Source organism: Camponotus vicinus, unplaced genomic scaffold, assembly GCF_025532165.1.
Source record: "Camponotus vicinus isolate PSW18456_S1 unplaced genomic scaffold, iyCamVici1.0 SCAF_8, whole genome shotgun sequence".
Classification (NCBI taxonomy): domain Eukaryota; kingdom Metazoa; phylum Arthropoda; class Insecta; order Hymenoptera; family Formicidae; genus Camponotus; species Camponotus vicinus.
In genome coordinates, this window is record NW_028141980.1 from 14,693,968 (window position 1) to 14,712,036 (window position 18,069).

General features: G+C 28.7%; 2 protein-coding genes across 5 annotated transcripts in view; one reads left to right on the forward strand and one right to left on the reverse strand.

Moving 5' to 3' along the window:
* Window positions 1–14,536, forward strand: part of LOC145976018 (arylalkylamine N-acetyltransferase 1) — a 19,463-nt gene extending 4,927 nt beyond the window's left edge. Inside the window, exons 1-4 of one of the 4 annotated variants that reach the window (XM_083106852.1) lie at window positions 1,129–1,406; window positions 10,581–10,848; window positions 13,252–13,468; window positions 13,553–14,536. In XM_083106852.1, coding sequence (XP_082962978.1) covers window positions 1,266–1,406; window positions 10,581–10,848; window positions 13,252–13,468; window positions 13,553–13,751 — 825 coding nt within the window. In that variant the 5' untranslated portion in view covers window positions 1,129–1,265 and the 3' untranslated portion in view covers window positions 13,752–14,536. Of the gene's footprint in view, window positions 1–1,128; window positions 1,407–3,159; window positions 3,323–8,756; window positions 9,034–10,580; window positions 10,849–13,251; window positions 13,469–13,552 lie in introns of those variants that run through there. The other 3 variants (XM_083106855.1, XM_083106856.1, XM_083106853.1) reach the window with 3 other exon arrangements.
* On the reverse strand, window positions 14,264–17,294 carry LOC145976020 (dnaJ homolog subfamily C member 4). Its single transcript, XM_083106858.1, has 4 exons — window positions 17,089–17,294; window positions 16,774–16,867; window positions 16,431–16,588; window positions 14,264–14,617 (listed from the first exon to the last, which is right to left on the reverse strand). The coding sequence occupies exons 1-4, from the start codon at window positions 17,157–17,159 to the stop codon at window positions 14,305–14,307; spliced, it is 636 nt and encodes a 211-aa protein (XP_082962984.1). The 5' UTR covers window positions 17,160–17,294; the 3' UTR covers window positions 14,264–14,304.
* Window positions 17,295–18,069: the final 775 nt, after the last annotated feature.

An 18,069-nucleotide genomic window follows, 5' to 3' on the forward strand; every position in this document is an offset into this window, starting at 1 on the left:
ATATATATATATATATATATATATATATATATACGTTATATCTTTACTATACTATTGATTAAAATACATCTCATTCGAAATAAAAAAATGATTTAAAGATGCACGTAAGCGCAATCTAAGCGAGAATAGAATAAAGCATAATTTAACGTAAGCTATATCGTAAAAAAATCAACAGTTTTAAAATATAAAAACCAGATAGTTAATGAAGTGTTTAATGAAGTGTTAAGATCAAACAATCAATAACTTATGCCACAATCTCGAGCTCCTCTTAGTTAACTATTAATTATGGAAAATGGTCATAAATATAAGCAGACATATACATTCATTTTGCTCGTAATATGTCACCGTAAGAATTCTTTCATTATCGCTGATGCAATTTTCTCTGACTATGTAAGTATGCACAGACACATTTAAGAGAAGTGATTTAAAAATTTTTAATTTAAAGATGATTTAAAGATTTTTAATTTTACTCTGAAATAACCTATATAATTTACAAGATTTTCGGCGTCAATTTAAAGGAAAGAATCAATCAAATATTATTCGATGCTGGAGAAAGAAAATTAAATCATTTATCCTATATTAATGGAAATGAATACGAGTTTCTAAAAAAAAACGCAAATAGTTATCTAATAATATCCAATAACGAGGGATGATGGTCTTTTACCATGTCAAAAATTGACGGATCGTTATTTTTACATGTAAATCATCCTGTTTGGTCGCGGCAGATTCCGCGCTGAAAGTAATTGTTTGCAATGAGGCGACTTGTTCACGATGAAGAATAAATCATGTTAAGTCAACGCGCACCTTTTAATCCCATTAGATTAAATGGCTCTTTAATCGTGACATAAAAGCATTACTAATATAAACGAGATATCGCGTGGAGATAATCCTGTTTAAGTCGTACACATTGAAAGTAAATTGCGCAAATAATCGCGTAATACATCTAATCTATCGTAAAGAAAAAGACAAATCGCAACAAAGGAGAGATTGATAAGAATCCAGCGGATTTCCATCTAGTAGGAAAACAGGCAAACAGTTCACTTTGATTAGAAAATTTTACAGAGTGTCTAAGAGTGCGATATATTACGTCAAACGATGCCATAATGAATCTGTCAATGCACGTGGCAGCAAATTTGCGTATACGAAGGGACTCGTTCCAAATACATCAGTGCAAGGGGAACCCATTTACTTTGATCGCCACAGATCTCACTTCCTAATCAAATTTAATGGAGAAATAAACGAAGGGGAGTCTCACGATATATTATATGTCACCGGATAGTAATGGCTCTCCCCTGATCATCCTTCTCACACTGTTAGTGCGTAGTTGGCAGTACACGTTAAAGGGGACAGGGTACCGTGTGCATCTTTCGACGAGGGAGCAATACATGTCTGTTTCTCAAGCTAAGGTATGTACAAATGCAATAGAGAGAAAGTTTTTTTTATAGAAAACGCGAAGAAAGTTTCAATCTATTTCAAACATTATACTACATGTACTTCCGTTTTTTTTGACACTCTTTATATTGTAATTAAGTCATTGCGAATCGTTGACACGATTCGAGAGTAAACATCTAAGTTGAAGTCATCATTATGAATATCGATACATATGATGACGAAAAAAATGTCTTTTAATAAGTTTCGTTGAAAATTCAGCGAATGAACATATCAATTAAAAGCTAGTCTTGTTCACATATTATGAGACATCTTGCTATTTCTATGAAAAAATATACGCACAATCTTATCCGATAATATGTAAATATAAAGGAATAATTAGTAACTTTACTAGTTTACATCATCCTTATTTGAATGTAAAAAAAATTATGTATGTTTAAATGTAAAAGCAACAATTTTTTATCACAATTCAAGCAATTATAATATTAGAAATATTAGAATTTATAAATTAGATATCTATGGGGCTCTCTACTCGTATTATATATTTTAGATATAATATAAATGTAAATTAATGTAAAAACAATAAATAAATATATATATTATGTGTGTATTAACATAAAAATAAAATAACTAAAATACATTATTTTATTTTATTTTTTGCAGCGATTAAACATTCTACGTAACAATATTAGTATCATAAATATTTTCCTAATTTTATGCAGCAGTGCCCGGCTATTCTAAGTTCGGATTGCAAGGAACGCGTTGCATATGAACGACTATGCCAATAATAACTTCTACTGAATACCTGAATATCTAAACGCTAAAAGTCAAGCTGAGACGAATGCACAATTCGAATATATTATGAAAATAAGTGTGTCTGAAATTATTTCATATTCAAATTGTTTCATAACAAAATTATAATAAAATATAAAAAAATACAAACTTTTTAAAAATTTAACTTCGTTTAATTTACTTAATTTATAAAACTATTCGTAAATGCGATAAACGTGCGTGATGAAATAAATCTTGACAGCGGTGCAAATATCGTTGCTAAACTGTCGATTCGAATCATTCAATCAAAATCAATTATTACGCATTAACGATCAATTGAGCACCACGTGCCACGAGATATACATAATCGCAATATCATCAATACACATGACACAAAAGATAGCTTATACACCACGTTGCCTATCGTCTGCAGATTCTATTGACCGATGTCGAGACTCAATCTTTTTTCAATAAAAAATAAAGTCGTTCACAGTAAAACTTGAAAGATGCGAACAAATAAAAGATTTATTAGAAAACTAAATTTTAATGTACACGATCTCATAATAATTTAAAATCTAAATTTAAATTTATGTAGATGTTTATCAGCTCTTTGATGCTTGGTTGTCTAAATAATTAATTTTAAAAATTAAGTATTTCTTTCAAAAAGATCCCATTTATATATCTTTGACAGATAAAAATTCAAAACTGATCAGAGAACTTTCGGATGAAATGTCCAAGACACCCTGTATCACAGTAGTTTTTTATGCAATAGAGTATTTTTCATCATATAGATTGTTAATGCAACTGTTGTCTCGTCGATAAATAAAACGTTTATTTAGGTTCGACATCGTGTAGTCAAGCAAAATATAACTGCATATACACGATAAACAGAAATGACTAAAAAAATCGAACGCGCCGATAACCGTTCACGACAATAATAAACATTCGTCGCGACGTTCGATGCATTGCAGTTGCATGGGAGTCGCGATTTTATCCGCCGATTTTTTGCAGCGTGTTTCGATATTTTCGACAACGTATGAAATTCATGGCTACTTATGCATTTGTTCCGGATGAACAAGATCGCAGCATCCGGCATCTGCGCGGATAAAATGCAAATCGAGTACAACAGAAGCAGATCGAGGCATTTCGCAGGTGCAATCAAGTGTGTACTTTACTCTGTAACTTCTGATGTAATGCACACGCGTGTGCAGATCTCGTGTGATACATGATGAATACATTATCTGCTAATTGTTGAGCTTGTTTCGACAAATTTTCGCTCGCATCGAGCGATCGCAATCACACTTATGTAAATGTCAAAATGGCTTCAGACATTAGCGCTATTAATTTTTACAAAAAAAACAAGAATCTTTTCAATACTTGTTTCAATTATATTTTTGTACTGCTATTTTTATATACATGCATATATAAAATACAAATATATATTGAGATTACTTTAAATCTAATCTTAAATCACATACATGCATGCAAAAAAATAACAAACATACTGAAGCATTTTGTATGCGATTTTTTAAATATATTTAGTCTATTTAAGAACTCTAGATGGCATTGATATGGTATGCAGAACAAAATATTAGCGAAAACGAGCATTGTCTTTCATATTTTTCTAATCATCTAATGTGAATTCATTACATAAAAAAAAATTAATGGATTGATATGTAAGTGATGGATGGATATGCAATAATAGAAACTATTTTTTCTTACATTACAATGTTTCCGTCCTCTTTTTCTATCAAATATATATTTATTTGAAAGAATAAAATTAAAGAGCTAATAAAAGAGATAATAAAAATTGATTTTTTATTAACGATTTTTTTATTATCTTTTAAGGTTGATCAAGCAGGAGTGATTGGTTTATTTTAAAAATAGATCTTGTGCTATATAATCTGTACTTTACTTAAATGTTCGCATTTATACGCGTTGTCGCATCAGTATGCATCTAGTATCTGTCTAGTAGATCTGTCTAGTAAACAGTTTAATTCTTGCGTGCAATATAATGTCAATATTAGCCCGCAAAATAATTTCAAGGAGATTCGATAGACTTAAATGCCTTAGATTAGAAAACAGACATAAACGTAGATGATTCTCAAGTTACTATAACATTCTGATGATTTAAGCTACTAAAGTTGGATTGACTTTTAACACAATCTTAGTTAGTAAATATATGTATGATATTGATTTTAATATATTTCTGTAACAAAATTTTTATTTAACAATCTTACAAATAAATTGCAAATTATTAAACCTATTGGTTATATGTTATATGATACATCGTATGATTATTTAGTTCATTTTGAAACAGTCGTGAATCAAATTTCACAAAGGATAGTGTTACATTAGCCACGTCGAGGACAACTTGTTCGTCGACATATGCAGATGATCAACACGATTTTAATTTTAAAATAAATAATGTCTTGCAAATTTCAATTTATTTAAAAAAAACTAAAACATCAGAAAGTTGCAGTTTTTAAGTATTTTAATCTTTTTTTAATCATTTAAATTTTTATTTTTAAAATACAAACCAATTAATAATATATTTTTTTTTCTGATATTGATTTTTCTAATACAAGATATTAAATACGAATAATGACCAAATAAGTAGGGCCAGATTTTATGTATTGGTATAATTTGATCTTTTTCACACGATAAGGAATATGCAAAAGCACAGATGTGAAAGATATCGAAATTGACGTAAGATTCATTAAATTGGTATCATTTTCTAGCAGTTTATTAAAGCTGATATAAACTATTAATATTAATTTAGTTTATTTATACAATTAGTTTATTTATCACAAAATCACATGGCATTACTTATTTGTATGTTAAATCGTACTTAATCGTATAATCCTAGGTTTCTAAATCTGTCTCATTTTTATTCCGATCGTTTTCATTATGATTTTTAATATACTATTTGTTATTTTCATAATTAATTTCTCAGATCTTAATTTTTCTTTAAAAAAGATTATTTGCAGAGTATTCAAATTACTTGAAACTATTCTTTTCTATTCTAAAAAATGTGATACAATCTAATAAGAATCGCAATCTCTAATAAATATAAATTTTTACTTTGAATTTCCAGCCAAGCTAAAGCACAAAATACTACACGTTTTGATGTCTTCTTCTCTGTTTTTATCATATAAACGGAAAGGTGTGTCTCATCATGTATCTGAAAACGTTTAGTTTTTACTGAAGTATTACTGAAGTATTATCCGCGTAATGAATGGTATATAATATGTATTCGATAAACGCAATAGCAAAAACATAATCCTATTGACCGTTTACTCAAGGCCATAGTATTCCATCTATAATAGCGGCTTTAAAACCGATTTATCAAAACGCATAGTACGTTACGATCGCGGTAAGACGAATGGCTTCATGAAACGCTCTGAAGGTGCTCTAAATATAATCACTCAAATATAGGCGCGTGTTAAGTCAACATGGTAAAACTGGCCTTCCCACTCTTTAATTGAGATCCGATTAAAGTCACAATCAATTTCCAGCTAAGGAATGCACACTTGCGGTTATTTGTCAAACATCAATTTAATTTAATTGAACGGATTGAATATCGAATCCACGATTAAACTTCATGACTATTATTTGTCGTTTTTCTTTTTATAGTAATATTATCGCGTAATTTCAATATATTTTTTTCGACTGCAGCGAATATCATTTATCGGCAATTTTTTATGTTATCTGTTTATTTAACATATTTTTTCTTCTATATTTTATTTTTATAAATAATTTATTACAAATGTACAAAAATAATTTGTAATAATAAAAAATGATGGAACAAAATTCTGCCTTGAATATCGAGATACTTGATACACTAGTATACACTAGATATACGATATATCGAGAAACGATCGACTTTCGTGCCACTCTAGCATTAAGCTAAAAATTCTTGACTAAGAGAAAATAATGTAAGAAATTAATATCGCATATAAAGATATAATAGTAAAAATTGCAATAGTTTGGAGTGTAAAAATTCTAGTTCTTGTATGAAATTATCTAAGAAAACACAAAAATTTGCATTAATCACTAACGAGAGAAAATTTAAAGCGACTGATACTTTTAAAATATATGATTCACCTTGCATTTCAAGGATAATCTATTTTTCGCTATTCTAATAAATCTGCTAAAGGCTCCCGTTTTTTGTACGATAAAATTTTATTATACATCGACCATGCTATTCCTTTCTTATTCGTCGAACGCAAAGGCTCCATTTAAAATATTTGTTCAGGACTCGTTACTACATCCGGTTCGAGGAAAACAAAGAGAACGTTCAAGAAAGACTTATATTTCATTGTCGATCGTTTATCGATAGTTTCGCTTATCGAATGTCGTGATCAAAGGACGCGATCATCATGATGCTTCGCAATTCTTGCCGCACCTTCATGCAACTTAAATCACCATTGCTAAACGATACTGGTTCGTTAGCAGTGGTGACTTAAGTTGTACAGAGCTTACAAAAGCTGATCGTTTGTACCGAAAACGAATAATTTTTAATTGTATTTAATCTGCAAATTATATAAAAATTATCATTTTTCGCGATTTTTGTCGCAAAAAATTTTACATGGATTTTAAATAAATTCACCATATGTTGATACGAGACATTTTATATAAATAACTCTCTTATAGACATTTTTACACATTTTGTATAATATGTGTATTAATGTCATGTATTTAATGTGTTTATAAATTTATTTTCGCTTTTCGGAATTAATTGATGGCGAGAGAATCAATCAATCCTATATATTTAGAACAAGGATAGCCTTAATCTTGAATTATATGATCCTTGCTATGATCTGTAAAGTCCTATTTCAGATACGACGGTTGTGATCATTAGTGACCTTCGTGCCGAGAGATTAATGGGAGTGACCAGTCGTCGTTGTCTTTAGCATGTCCCGTTCTACACTTATATAGCACAATCGTATTGTTGTACTGGGCGTAAACGACCTCAACGCAAAATGCCATAAAAATGTATAGAGAAGATGTTTTTCTTCATATTTATGGCAAACCGACTTTTCGATTCCCGTACACACCGTATAATGCAAATTACAATAACTAGATAGATTGCTGTTACGATAACGATTGTTCGATTACTATATTATTTTAAGAATCGATCGATTCACATTCTCCATTCACGCTCCGCTCACGGTCCGCTCACGGTTCGATCAAATATTCTTCCATTGTTTATAAATGTACGTGTTCATGTACATGCTCAACTGCTGATCTGAGCCATGGTGTGAATACGTACATTTATAAACAATGGAAGAATATTTGATCGGACCGTGAGCGGACCAATAGTGTGAATCGATCTTAAAGTTGCAGATAATAAGTTGCGAATAATGAAACAACATTAATCTCACACGTTTTCTATTCGCTTAAAACATGAATATGCACAGAAACATGTCGATTTGATAAAAATAGACAAGTCGGACTCGTATTCGACGGAAATATTTGCAATACTTTTCACCTCGTTCCAAGAAACACGTGCATACAAGTGCAAGATAAATATTAACTTTACTTTAATTCAAACGCTTTTTGATGTTAGATCATGCGTGTCTCACATATACGTATAATAAAACAAGTACGTTTGAGTGTTAAAAATATACGGATGTATCAATTAACGTTCATTATTTCTTACAATATGCGCCGCGTTACAATATATCCCATGTTACGTCAAACAGCAACATCAAACGGAAGTTATTCTCCAATTTTGTATACAACACGCGATGGTATATTTTTTATAAATTCTAAATAGCAAACCGACCCGAAATCATATCGTCCTGCGGTTTATTATCTATCTACATGCAACGTAGAATCACGCACTGAACTCGTGCAATCTATTTTTATCTATAAAGGTTTTTAATATTAAATTTTATTTGTATATTCTAATAACATAAACGTAAATAAAGGAAGTTATACATTTAAGTTATATAAAATATGTAATGTTTATCAATAAATAATGAAATGTTTATATTATTAAAAAAATTATTGAAAAATTATTGCTCAATATATTCCTCCGAAATTTTCATCTGAAAGAATCTTATACTTTCAATATTACTTAGTAAAGACATAGTAAAGACGCAGATCTAGTTTATGATAATACATTGTAGCAAAATTATATAAAGCTTTAGCATAATTCATATATCATGATAATAATCATGATTAAGAGATATTATTGATAGATACGCTTCTATATATATATATTGGAAATGCCTCCGTTCACATTTTAATAATTATATATATATATATATATATATATATATATATATATATATATATATATATATATATAGAATTATCTATATATATATATATATATATAGAATTATTAAAATGTGAACGGAGGCATTTCCAATCCCCAGATACGCTTCTATATATATATATATATAGAATTATATATATATATATATATATAATTATTTATATATATATTAAAATGTGAACGGAGGCATTTCCAATCCCAAGTATCCTAAACTATATATGTCTGTCCCTGAACCTGCAAGAACGCCTTGTGCTGCTGAGCGTATATATATAAGATAGACAGCATGCTATCACAATGCAGTGTTAGATTACTGTTCGACGACAGCAACCGAGCATTGTGCTTGGAACTTGCTTCTACGAGCAATTGTAACACGCAATTTATACAACGACGTTCTCGTGATCGAACAATTTTCGAAAATTATTTTACGTTTCATTGAACGAAGAAGTGCAATAAAGTTCGTGAATCTTTTATCATTCATCATGGAGGAAATACATGCATCAAGTCTAGTTGATGCGATGCGTATCGACAGCGACAAGACCACTACCAGTTTCGTAAAAGAAGCACCAAAGATTATGAGATACTCGGTAAGAAATTAGGGTGGATCAACTCAAATAAGAAATTGAAGATAAGAAATTTGAAATAATTGAAAGAAGATTTGAAATAATATAAAAATTGAGATCATTAGGAATTGAACATCGTATTGTAATGGTTTTAAAAAAATCCGAATTTTAAAATATAATAATTTAAATAATTATTAATAATTTAATTTAAATGTATCATGTGAATGAATATGAATCGTGCTTATTGTATCGACATTTTATTACAATACAATTTGAAGTCATTAGATACGATGACATTTTTTCCAAGAAGTAAGTCATACTTTTATGTAGAGAGAAAAAAAGAGAAAGGGTGAATATACTTCACTCTTTGTTCTTCATATGAGAAAATGTCCAGCGCGATGATCTAATCATTTTCCCACGGCAACTGTCTGAAATACGAGATTATTATGCAGATTATTAATTACGTTGAAAGAAGTTGAAGTAAAATCTTCCTAGTGCAAGTAAGGATGGGCTACCCTTGACGTGACGTAAGTCACATGATGACAAAGGCATCCTTATAGAAACGCAACGACGCGTAATGCTCAGGTACCGGTTACCTTAATTGCGACAAATATTATTAGCACATTACTTAACATCTTATCTTCGAAATAATTTGTCGGAGGAAGGACATTTCGAACTGCACGCGAGTATCATAACATTCAAGGCAAAAGAGTTTTACACATTTAAGATTTATTTTAAATGTGTTGTGATGTTACAGTAACATCTAAAAAATAAAATTCATAATCCTAAATCCTCAAATTGTTTAAAATTTAAAAATAGATATCCTGTTATAGAGAAACTTTTTACAGTTTTCCTTTAAATCTCTGTTCGCGAAGCTCGTGCCGAAACGCACGTCACACACGCAAACGATCTTATCGACTCTTATAAATCACTGTCTAGAAGTAGATCAAAGACGAATTAGCACTGGATGACGTTGACCGCTCAACGACCGATCAACGTAATAAAATAGAGTCGAATAAATAGGAATGTCACACGTGCATCAACGCCGACATTTAGCGTATTCCAACAAGTTGGAAAACACTCCCATGTATGAAAGTCTCTTCCGAATTCTCGATCTCAGAATTATGCTAGTTTTTCATATAAATTATGTTAAATTTTCTATTCTTATAATTACCTGTTTTTTATATCAACTCAATATCCTATCAAAAGTATGTATAAAGCTTTAATTAAATATATCTTCATCTATTAAATAATTAAATATATCTTCATCTATTAAATAATTAAATATATCTTCATCTATTAAATAATGACATTCGATGTTAATAGTTTATCAAATAATTTCAGGATAGGATATCGACTGTTCGATTCATTATTAAATATCAACCATTTCGAATTTTTTAAATAATTTCTATATATATTCTAATTATAAAAATTAAATAAAAAAATATATCGCAATCTCTTCTCTTTTAAATATTAATTAAAAATTAAATAAATTATTATTAAATAAAAATTTCTCTATAAATTCTCATAATTACATAATATCCTTAATTTTGCAACATTTCTTATTTCAGTTGGCCGATTCGGCCGATGGATCGAGCAGTGGTATGGACTATCACATCGAGATAATTAACAAGAATGATAAATTAAAGGTGTTAAAATTCTTGAGAAGGTTCTTCTTCAGGGACGAACCGCTCAATCAGAGTGTTCAACTGATTCCGGAAGGCGAGGACAGTACTTGCGCGGAATTGGAAGATTATTGCAGCCATTCATCGTTTGAAAATAACTTGAGTCTAATGGCGGTTACTGCGAGTGGTGCAATTATTGGTGTTCTGCTCAATGGTAAGATCGCAACAGTAATTTTATGTTTTGTATTTTTTCAGCTTTTTCCGTATACATTTATTCGTACACGAGATTTTTAAATTATATATATATGGTAATTTTAACATCTCAATCGAGTGGAATTAGAGGAAGATGAAAATATGCTTATTCGTATGATTTAATACTCTATGAAATGGGAATTTTTTCATTTGTAAACACATCTTCTCTTTAAATCTTACAAAGAAAACATTGCAATTATGATGAATTGTTTGATGCAATTGCAATTATAATGAATTTATTTGATGCACCTACAATGAATTTCAATAAACTTTTCATATATTTTACATAATCTAAAGAAATCATGTTGTTGTATTTTTTGAGTATAGAGTGTTAGTCATTCTGCATAGAAATAAGTTTCTATACATAAGACTTCTTAGAAATAAGTTTTTGCGAAGACGAATGATTTTTTTTCAATTATGCTACAAAAAAGGAAGAATTATCAATCTTTGAAAGTGTTCTTCTTGCTTTAATTTTACTGGTATTATTAAAGTGATTGAAAATATTTTATAATGTATAATATTACATTAAATATTCTTGTTGATTTTGATATCTTATAACTATGATCAAAAATTGATGCATATATCGTTATTTATATACATTTATATACATTTATATACATTTATATACATTTATTTTCATCTTCCTTTAATACGCACGTGGCTCGATTGAATAGATGCAAAAATTACCACTTAATTGGAGATCTATCGCATATTCAAATAAATGCAAAGAAAAAAACTAAGGAAATCCAACGGTACTTCGGTATTACGTAAAATCTTACAAATCTTCACTCTCGTGAATTATTAATTCGATACTAGTTATAACTATAAAAAATAATTACAGCACAGATTTATCTGTTGATAAATATATATTTACATTTAAATGCTTGTAAGACACGCAAATAAGCTTATGCGATATTCGAAAATTAGAATTGGAAATTATGCATTGCAAATACGCAAGTCTCGCTCTTTCTCTCTCTCTCTCTCTGTTTCATACTAACGGTATAAAGCATAAAAAATATTTATCAAGAAACAATTAAATTGATATGTATATAAACCGGTAAAAGCTTAAGTCAACGACATGAAAACATATAAACTGAAACCATTAATATTAATTTGGATTTAAGCGAGACGTATATATGAGTCTATTTTTATTTTTATTTCTAAATAAATAAAAAGAAACATATATTTAAGTCTCGCTTAAAGTAAAAATAACATTGGTGCAATTGGACTTAAAACAGGTATTTTTTAATTAAAATTTGTTTTTTCAAAGTAACATTCTTAAATAAAGAGAGTATTATATTTCTATATGAATTCTATGTGAAAAGATTAAAAAAATATTGTTTTCAAAAATAATACCGATATTCACTGATAGATTTATATACTACATATTACGATTTATATCGTTGAAGAAAAATATTAACTGTGTCTATCCAGATACTGTCCATTTAATCTTTTAATATGGTCAGTAATTTCATTATAAAATTCATAAAAGTAGAAGATAACGCACTCTTACAAAAGAGAAAAAAATATCTTTTCTCATTAACTGAAAAGATAATTTAAATATATTCAAATTCAAAAAATGATTTGCTTTTTTTAGATATTTTTTATCTTGTTAGATAATAAAAAAATATATTATTGTTATATATAATATATTATTATATATTATTATATATTATTATATACAATCATCTAAATAATTTTTTTTAGAATCGATTTTTCTTTCCTTAATAGAAAGTGAAAAGTGAATTTGAAATGTTTCATTTTTTCAACTAAATTTTTTATACAATAAATAAATTATTATATTTTAAACTGAGAAAGAGTTAAATTATTCTATATATGAAAGTATAATATTTTTCTTCTCTCTTTTTGGACTTTTAACGGTATCATATATACCGTTATCTGCTATACCAATTATGCAATTATTAATTTAATTTATGGCTTAATTTGGTAATTAGCAGACGTCGTTAAAGTAATATGTAAACACCGTGCGTAGCTGTATGCATATATGTGCTATATATATATAATGTATATAAGTACTGAACTATATTTATTAATATTATTTTCAAAACTTTATATGTGGACCATTAAAATCCAAGCAGAATTAAATAAAAATCTATTACGTTAGAAACATCATGAATAACTGCTAATGATTGCAAATAATTTACATCACGGGAAAAGGAATTTTTAATCAATTATCTTAATAGCTGCGTATTAATGTTTACTAAATGGAAACGATATTTCTGATTATTAAGCAACACATATTGCATACATTATATGCTATTATATGCGTGTAAAATAATTATATAAAGAATTTATATAATTATATACAACTATATAAAGAATTTATATCTTTTTTTTTCTATAGGTAAATCAGAGCCTCCACCGGACGAAGAGCCAGAATACATAGAATCATGCAAAAATGCAAAATTTAAAAAAATACTGAGGTTATTGCATTATGTAGATAAAAATGTGAATGTGAGTGGACGATTTCAAGATTTAAATGTCTTGGAGATCAAAATAATTTCAGTAAATACAAATTGGAGAGGAAAAGGCGTTGCAAAGGCTCTCATAGAAAAAACGCTGTGAGTATAGCTTAATAATAGGTTTAGAGTTCAATGTGAACGATGCGTTCAAGCGATATATTTTTTATTTATCTACCTTTGCAGAGAAATTGCAAAGGAGCAAGGATTTCATTACGTTAGAGCGGATTGCTCGTCTTTATTCTCCGGCAAACTTTGTGAACGAATTGGTTTTGACACGATATACAAACTCAATTATAGCGATTACGTGGATGAAGAAGGAAAACCAATCTTTTCACCTTCTTCGCCTCATACAGCAGTCGTCAGTTATATAAAGAAATTATGAAGAGTAAGAAAGAAATTAAAAAAAGAGATTAAATTAAACATTGAAATTATAATGAAAAGTTGATCCTTGGAAACGATAACGAGTTTAATTTGATAAGAAAATATTAAAGATATATAACTGATATATATATATATATATATATATAGAATTACTCTGTTTTATCTTTTCTTGATAAAGCAAATATCTTTAAATGCACACACAATTATGAGTAAAAAATACACTATTAGAATTGTTTCAAGCATAATTAATAGATGGAAACAACATTCTATACTTTTATGTATTTCTTGTCTTGTATTTAATATGTTATATGACACTTTTTAAATTTCTTTTTTAAAGTAAATAAGTCTGTAAGAAAAATCTAATAAAAAAAGAGTACAAAGAAGTTCTCTTTTCTATCACATAAATAGGAATTTATGTTTATTTTTATTTTTAATTGAGAGGAAAAGGATTCCAAGAAAAAGTATATGTGGAAAAAGAACACTAATGTGATACAATAATTGACACTTTCTTGATTCAGTTTTTGATAATATATTCATAATTCAAAAATCAATCATTACTCTTTACGAGCCAGGTACTCACTAAGCTCCTTTGCGGAGTTAATATTTTCTATGATATATTGTTTATTATTGGATTTACTATGTGCGATACTTCTAATCTCTTGGTATTTATTTTCTAATTCACTATTTTGCAAAATCAAAATCTTTCTTGTCTTTAAAGAATGAAACATAAAAATAAAGTGTACCAACCCCAATGTAAGGAACAGAAAAGCTATTAGATGACCGAAATATGCATTTGGATTTTGTTTAGGTGGTGGCCATGGTCCTCCCGCTGCACGCACCTCATATTCCCATTGACTCCCATATTGCCTAAAACAATACATTCCATTTTTTATCAATTATATTATATTTTTTATACATGTAGTTATACAATGTAGAACCAATTGTAAAAATAAATTTCTTGATAATTTTTTCAGAAAAACATTATTCAAAATATTCTGTTTCTCAGTGTTACAATAATCACTGAAAATAATCATTGAATTAGGATTCATTTAAAGTATATTTTGAAAATAATATATGTAAGTACAAATGCATTAAGTTTTGACAATTTTAAATTTTTACAGATTTTTGATGAAAATAGAAAATATTAGTGATGTATAAATCTAACAAATAACAATTGTTTCTACGTTACATAATAAATTAATATAATCATTTCTTTAAATATTCGATAAATGTCCAATATAAGAGCTAATTCAATTTATTTGAAACTTATATACATATTTTATGTGTTTTAAGAAATAGTAAATATGATCATATACACATCTAATATTACTATAAATTTTAAAGCTAAAAATATTTATATCTTATTATCATTAAATAAATTTTAAATAAACAGGTATTTGCGCCTTTAAATTACTCATTTATTCATTTAATAATATTTGAACTTACGGTCGCACGGAGTTTACTTGACAGAACTGTCACACATTTCACTGTCGACGCGTATGCTGTATCAACGTATAATATGAATCGCCCGATACTTTTTTCGATATTTTAACCCGTTTTTAACACATTTAGTTGTAGACGAGAGAAAAAGTGAAATCTTTTCGATGATTTCATTAATATGTTTAACATAATGGTTGAAACTACAATCGCACGAAATTCATTTGATAAAACTGTCGCACATTCACATCACCAATGAGATATCCTATCAATCAATGTATAATACGATAATTGCCCGATATATTTTTCTCGTCACTCCCGATATTATACATTTACTTGCAGACGATGTTTATTTCTTTCTATGTAAAATTATAACTCAAATACGAAATGATTTTTATAACTATAATATAATAACCGATATAATTATGACTGTTATCGTAGTTTAATCGCAGTGATTAACCGATCCTTCGATATCACAATACTCGATCACAATCTATAATTATAGGCGTCCTGATATTATTAAATAATTGCACACAATACACCATATAAACAAGATGAAAAAAAATCTCAAGTCCCGATTCCGCATTCCGATCAAAATGCTGTGGTACAGTTCCGCGTTCGTAAAATTAAATATGGCTCTCATGACGTAATCATTTACATACGAGAATTTTTTCCTTTCTTATCCTTTCACGTATCATTCAAAGCGTTTTACGTATCTCAATTATCGTGAAGGTCTAAATTTTTCGCAATTATCACTCGTGTCATCACAATAATAATAACTATTATAATATAATTGTTATATGATATTTACATTTTATATTTGTGATATTGATATACATATATTGTAAGCTGCGGTCGATTTGGCGCTACAAATGTTGGAATCATTTGATTGACCTATTGGAGCAAAGTAATCTTTGCCCTAATTGGTCAAACGCTTCACAAGCATTTATAGCGCCAAATCGAATGCAGTTTAAATATATATGTTAAATATAAGAAGAACACAAATATTATATAACAATTTTTATCATTAATTATGAAATATTGTAATAGTCATTGATCGATTTTTAATAATATTACATATTGCGTGTGCATCTTTAATTACTCGGCGCTCACTTACAATGTTTTTTTTCAAGATTTTCTACACAGATTACATAAAATATGCAAGTTTAAATGAAAAATTGAATAGAGGAGTGTTGTATCCAACATTTACTCAATTTCCTTTAAAATATTATTCAAATTTTACCTGTTTTGTGTATTATATGTATAGGATGGATTGTATTTAGTATATTTCAAGTCTAAATCATATTTGCGTCTGGTATTTTCTTTTCCCAGAATCGAATAAGCTTCGTTCAACTTTACAAAGTCAACATGACTGTGTTTTCCACTAGTGTCAGGATGCAGCTAGAAACACAAAATATGCAATTTATATTATTAACTTTATATTATTTAAAAACAAAACAGCTAAAATAAGCTGAAAAAGTACATTGTACGTGATCTCATTATATCAGACAAGCTAAAAAGTATTTTATTTTTAAATCTCATACACAATTAAAAATGAATTATCTATAACATTACTTATAACATACTTGTTTTGACAATCTGATGAAAGCTCGTCTGATTTCTTTCTGTGATGCATTGGCAGAAACATTTAAGGTTTCATAATGATTTGAAGGTTGATATCTTAAAATGAAATTACATATTATATTGAAAATATTATCTCTCTTTCTTTTTTATATAGTGGTACAACAATATATATTATATTTTTAATACTCAAAATGAAATATATATTCCCATTATACATTAGAGAGAAATAAGAAAGGAAAACAAAAAAGTATATAGAAAATAAGGTAAAAAAAACAGGTTTATTGTAAAATTTTGACAGCAAAATAAGGATAACTAACCTTTGAGTTCCATAACTTCTAAATACACAATAGATTTCCGGTTTACACACTCGAAGAAGCTGTGCCATCATTTGCAGCGTCTCCGAATGAAGCAGTCATTTCGGAGACATTGCAAAACATTTTGTGCAGAAATTAATATGTCAAACGAACTCTGTCATCTTCTACGCAATACAATAAAAATAATATATTGACATACATTGCCGATATTTCGAGAGAAGAATACGTAATTTGCACAAGTCGACAAGGTAAATTCCTTCATAATCGCCCGCTCGATATTTAGATCTACAGTTGATAAACGAGAAAACTGCTTGAACCTCCAAGCATCGACACAGTTATTTGACGTTTGGCGATTGCACATACTGCGTTCGGATGTTGCAGAGAGAAGACTGAGGCTGCGTTCCGATATTCACTGCCAGTACTGAAAATCTATAGTATGCGTGACATAAGCTATAGGTTCTCAGTACTGGCAGTGAATATCGGAACGAAGCCTGAGAAATGTCATGGCCTGTTTTTAGGTGATCCCTGAAAGCGATACTCCCTCTATGGACATTGAAAACGTGGACATGAACTACAAAGCCATAGTCCATGAATGTTCTCAGAGGGTAATATATAATGTGCACAATTTCTGGTTTTGTTCCGTGCTATGTGCACGAAATACCGGTAGCACCAGAGTATAACAATCATTAATTTGAAAATAATATATAATATGATAAATAATAATTTTTATAAATTACTTACCTATATGTGTATGTATGTGTGCCCATACGTTGTCCAAATGATTTTAAATATAAGAATAGACTATATGAATATCGGCGTATGTTACCGCTGGCATAGCTCTTAGGTTCATGAGAGTACTGAAACCTCCTCACCTGGCAAATGCCTTCGTTAAGGCGGAGATACAAGGGAGGAAAAATTGAGGAGGAAAAATTTTTTATTTTTTTTTATTTCTTTTAATAGAGTTTTTAAACAGAGAATATATAA

Excerpts from the sequence above, each read along its gene's own strand:
- LOC145976020 (XM_083106858.1), bottom strand. The coding sequence starts at position 17,159 with ATGATGGCACAGCTTCTTCGAGTGTGTAAACCGGAAATCTATTGTGTA. Across the intron at positions 16,868-17,088 it reads AGAAGTTATGGAACTCAAAG|ATATCAACCTTCAAATCATT; the intron begins GTTAGTTATCCT and ends TTTCATTTTAAG. Across the intron at positions 16,589-16,773 it reads TCATCAGATTGTCAAAACAA|CTGCATCCTGACACTAGTGG; the intron begins GTATGTTATAAG and ends TTGTGTTTCTAG.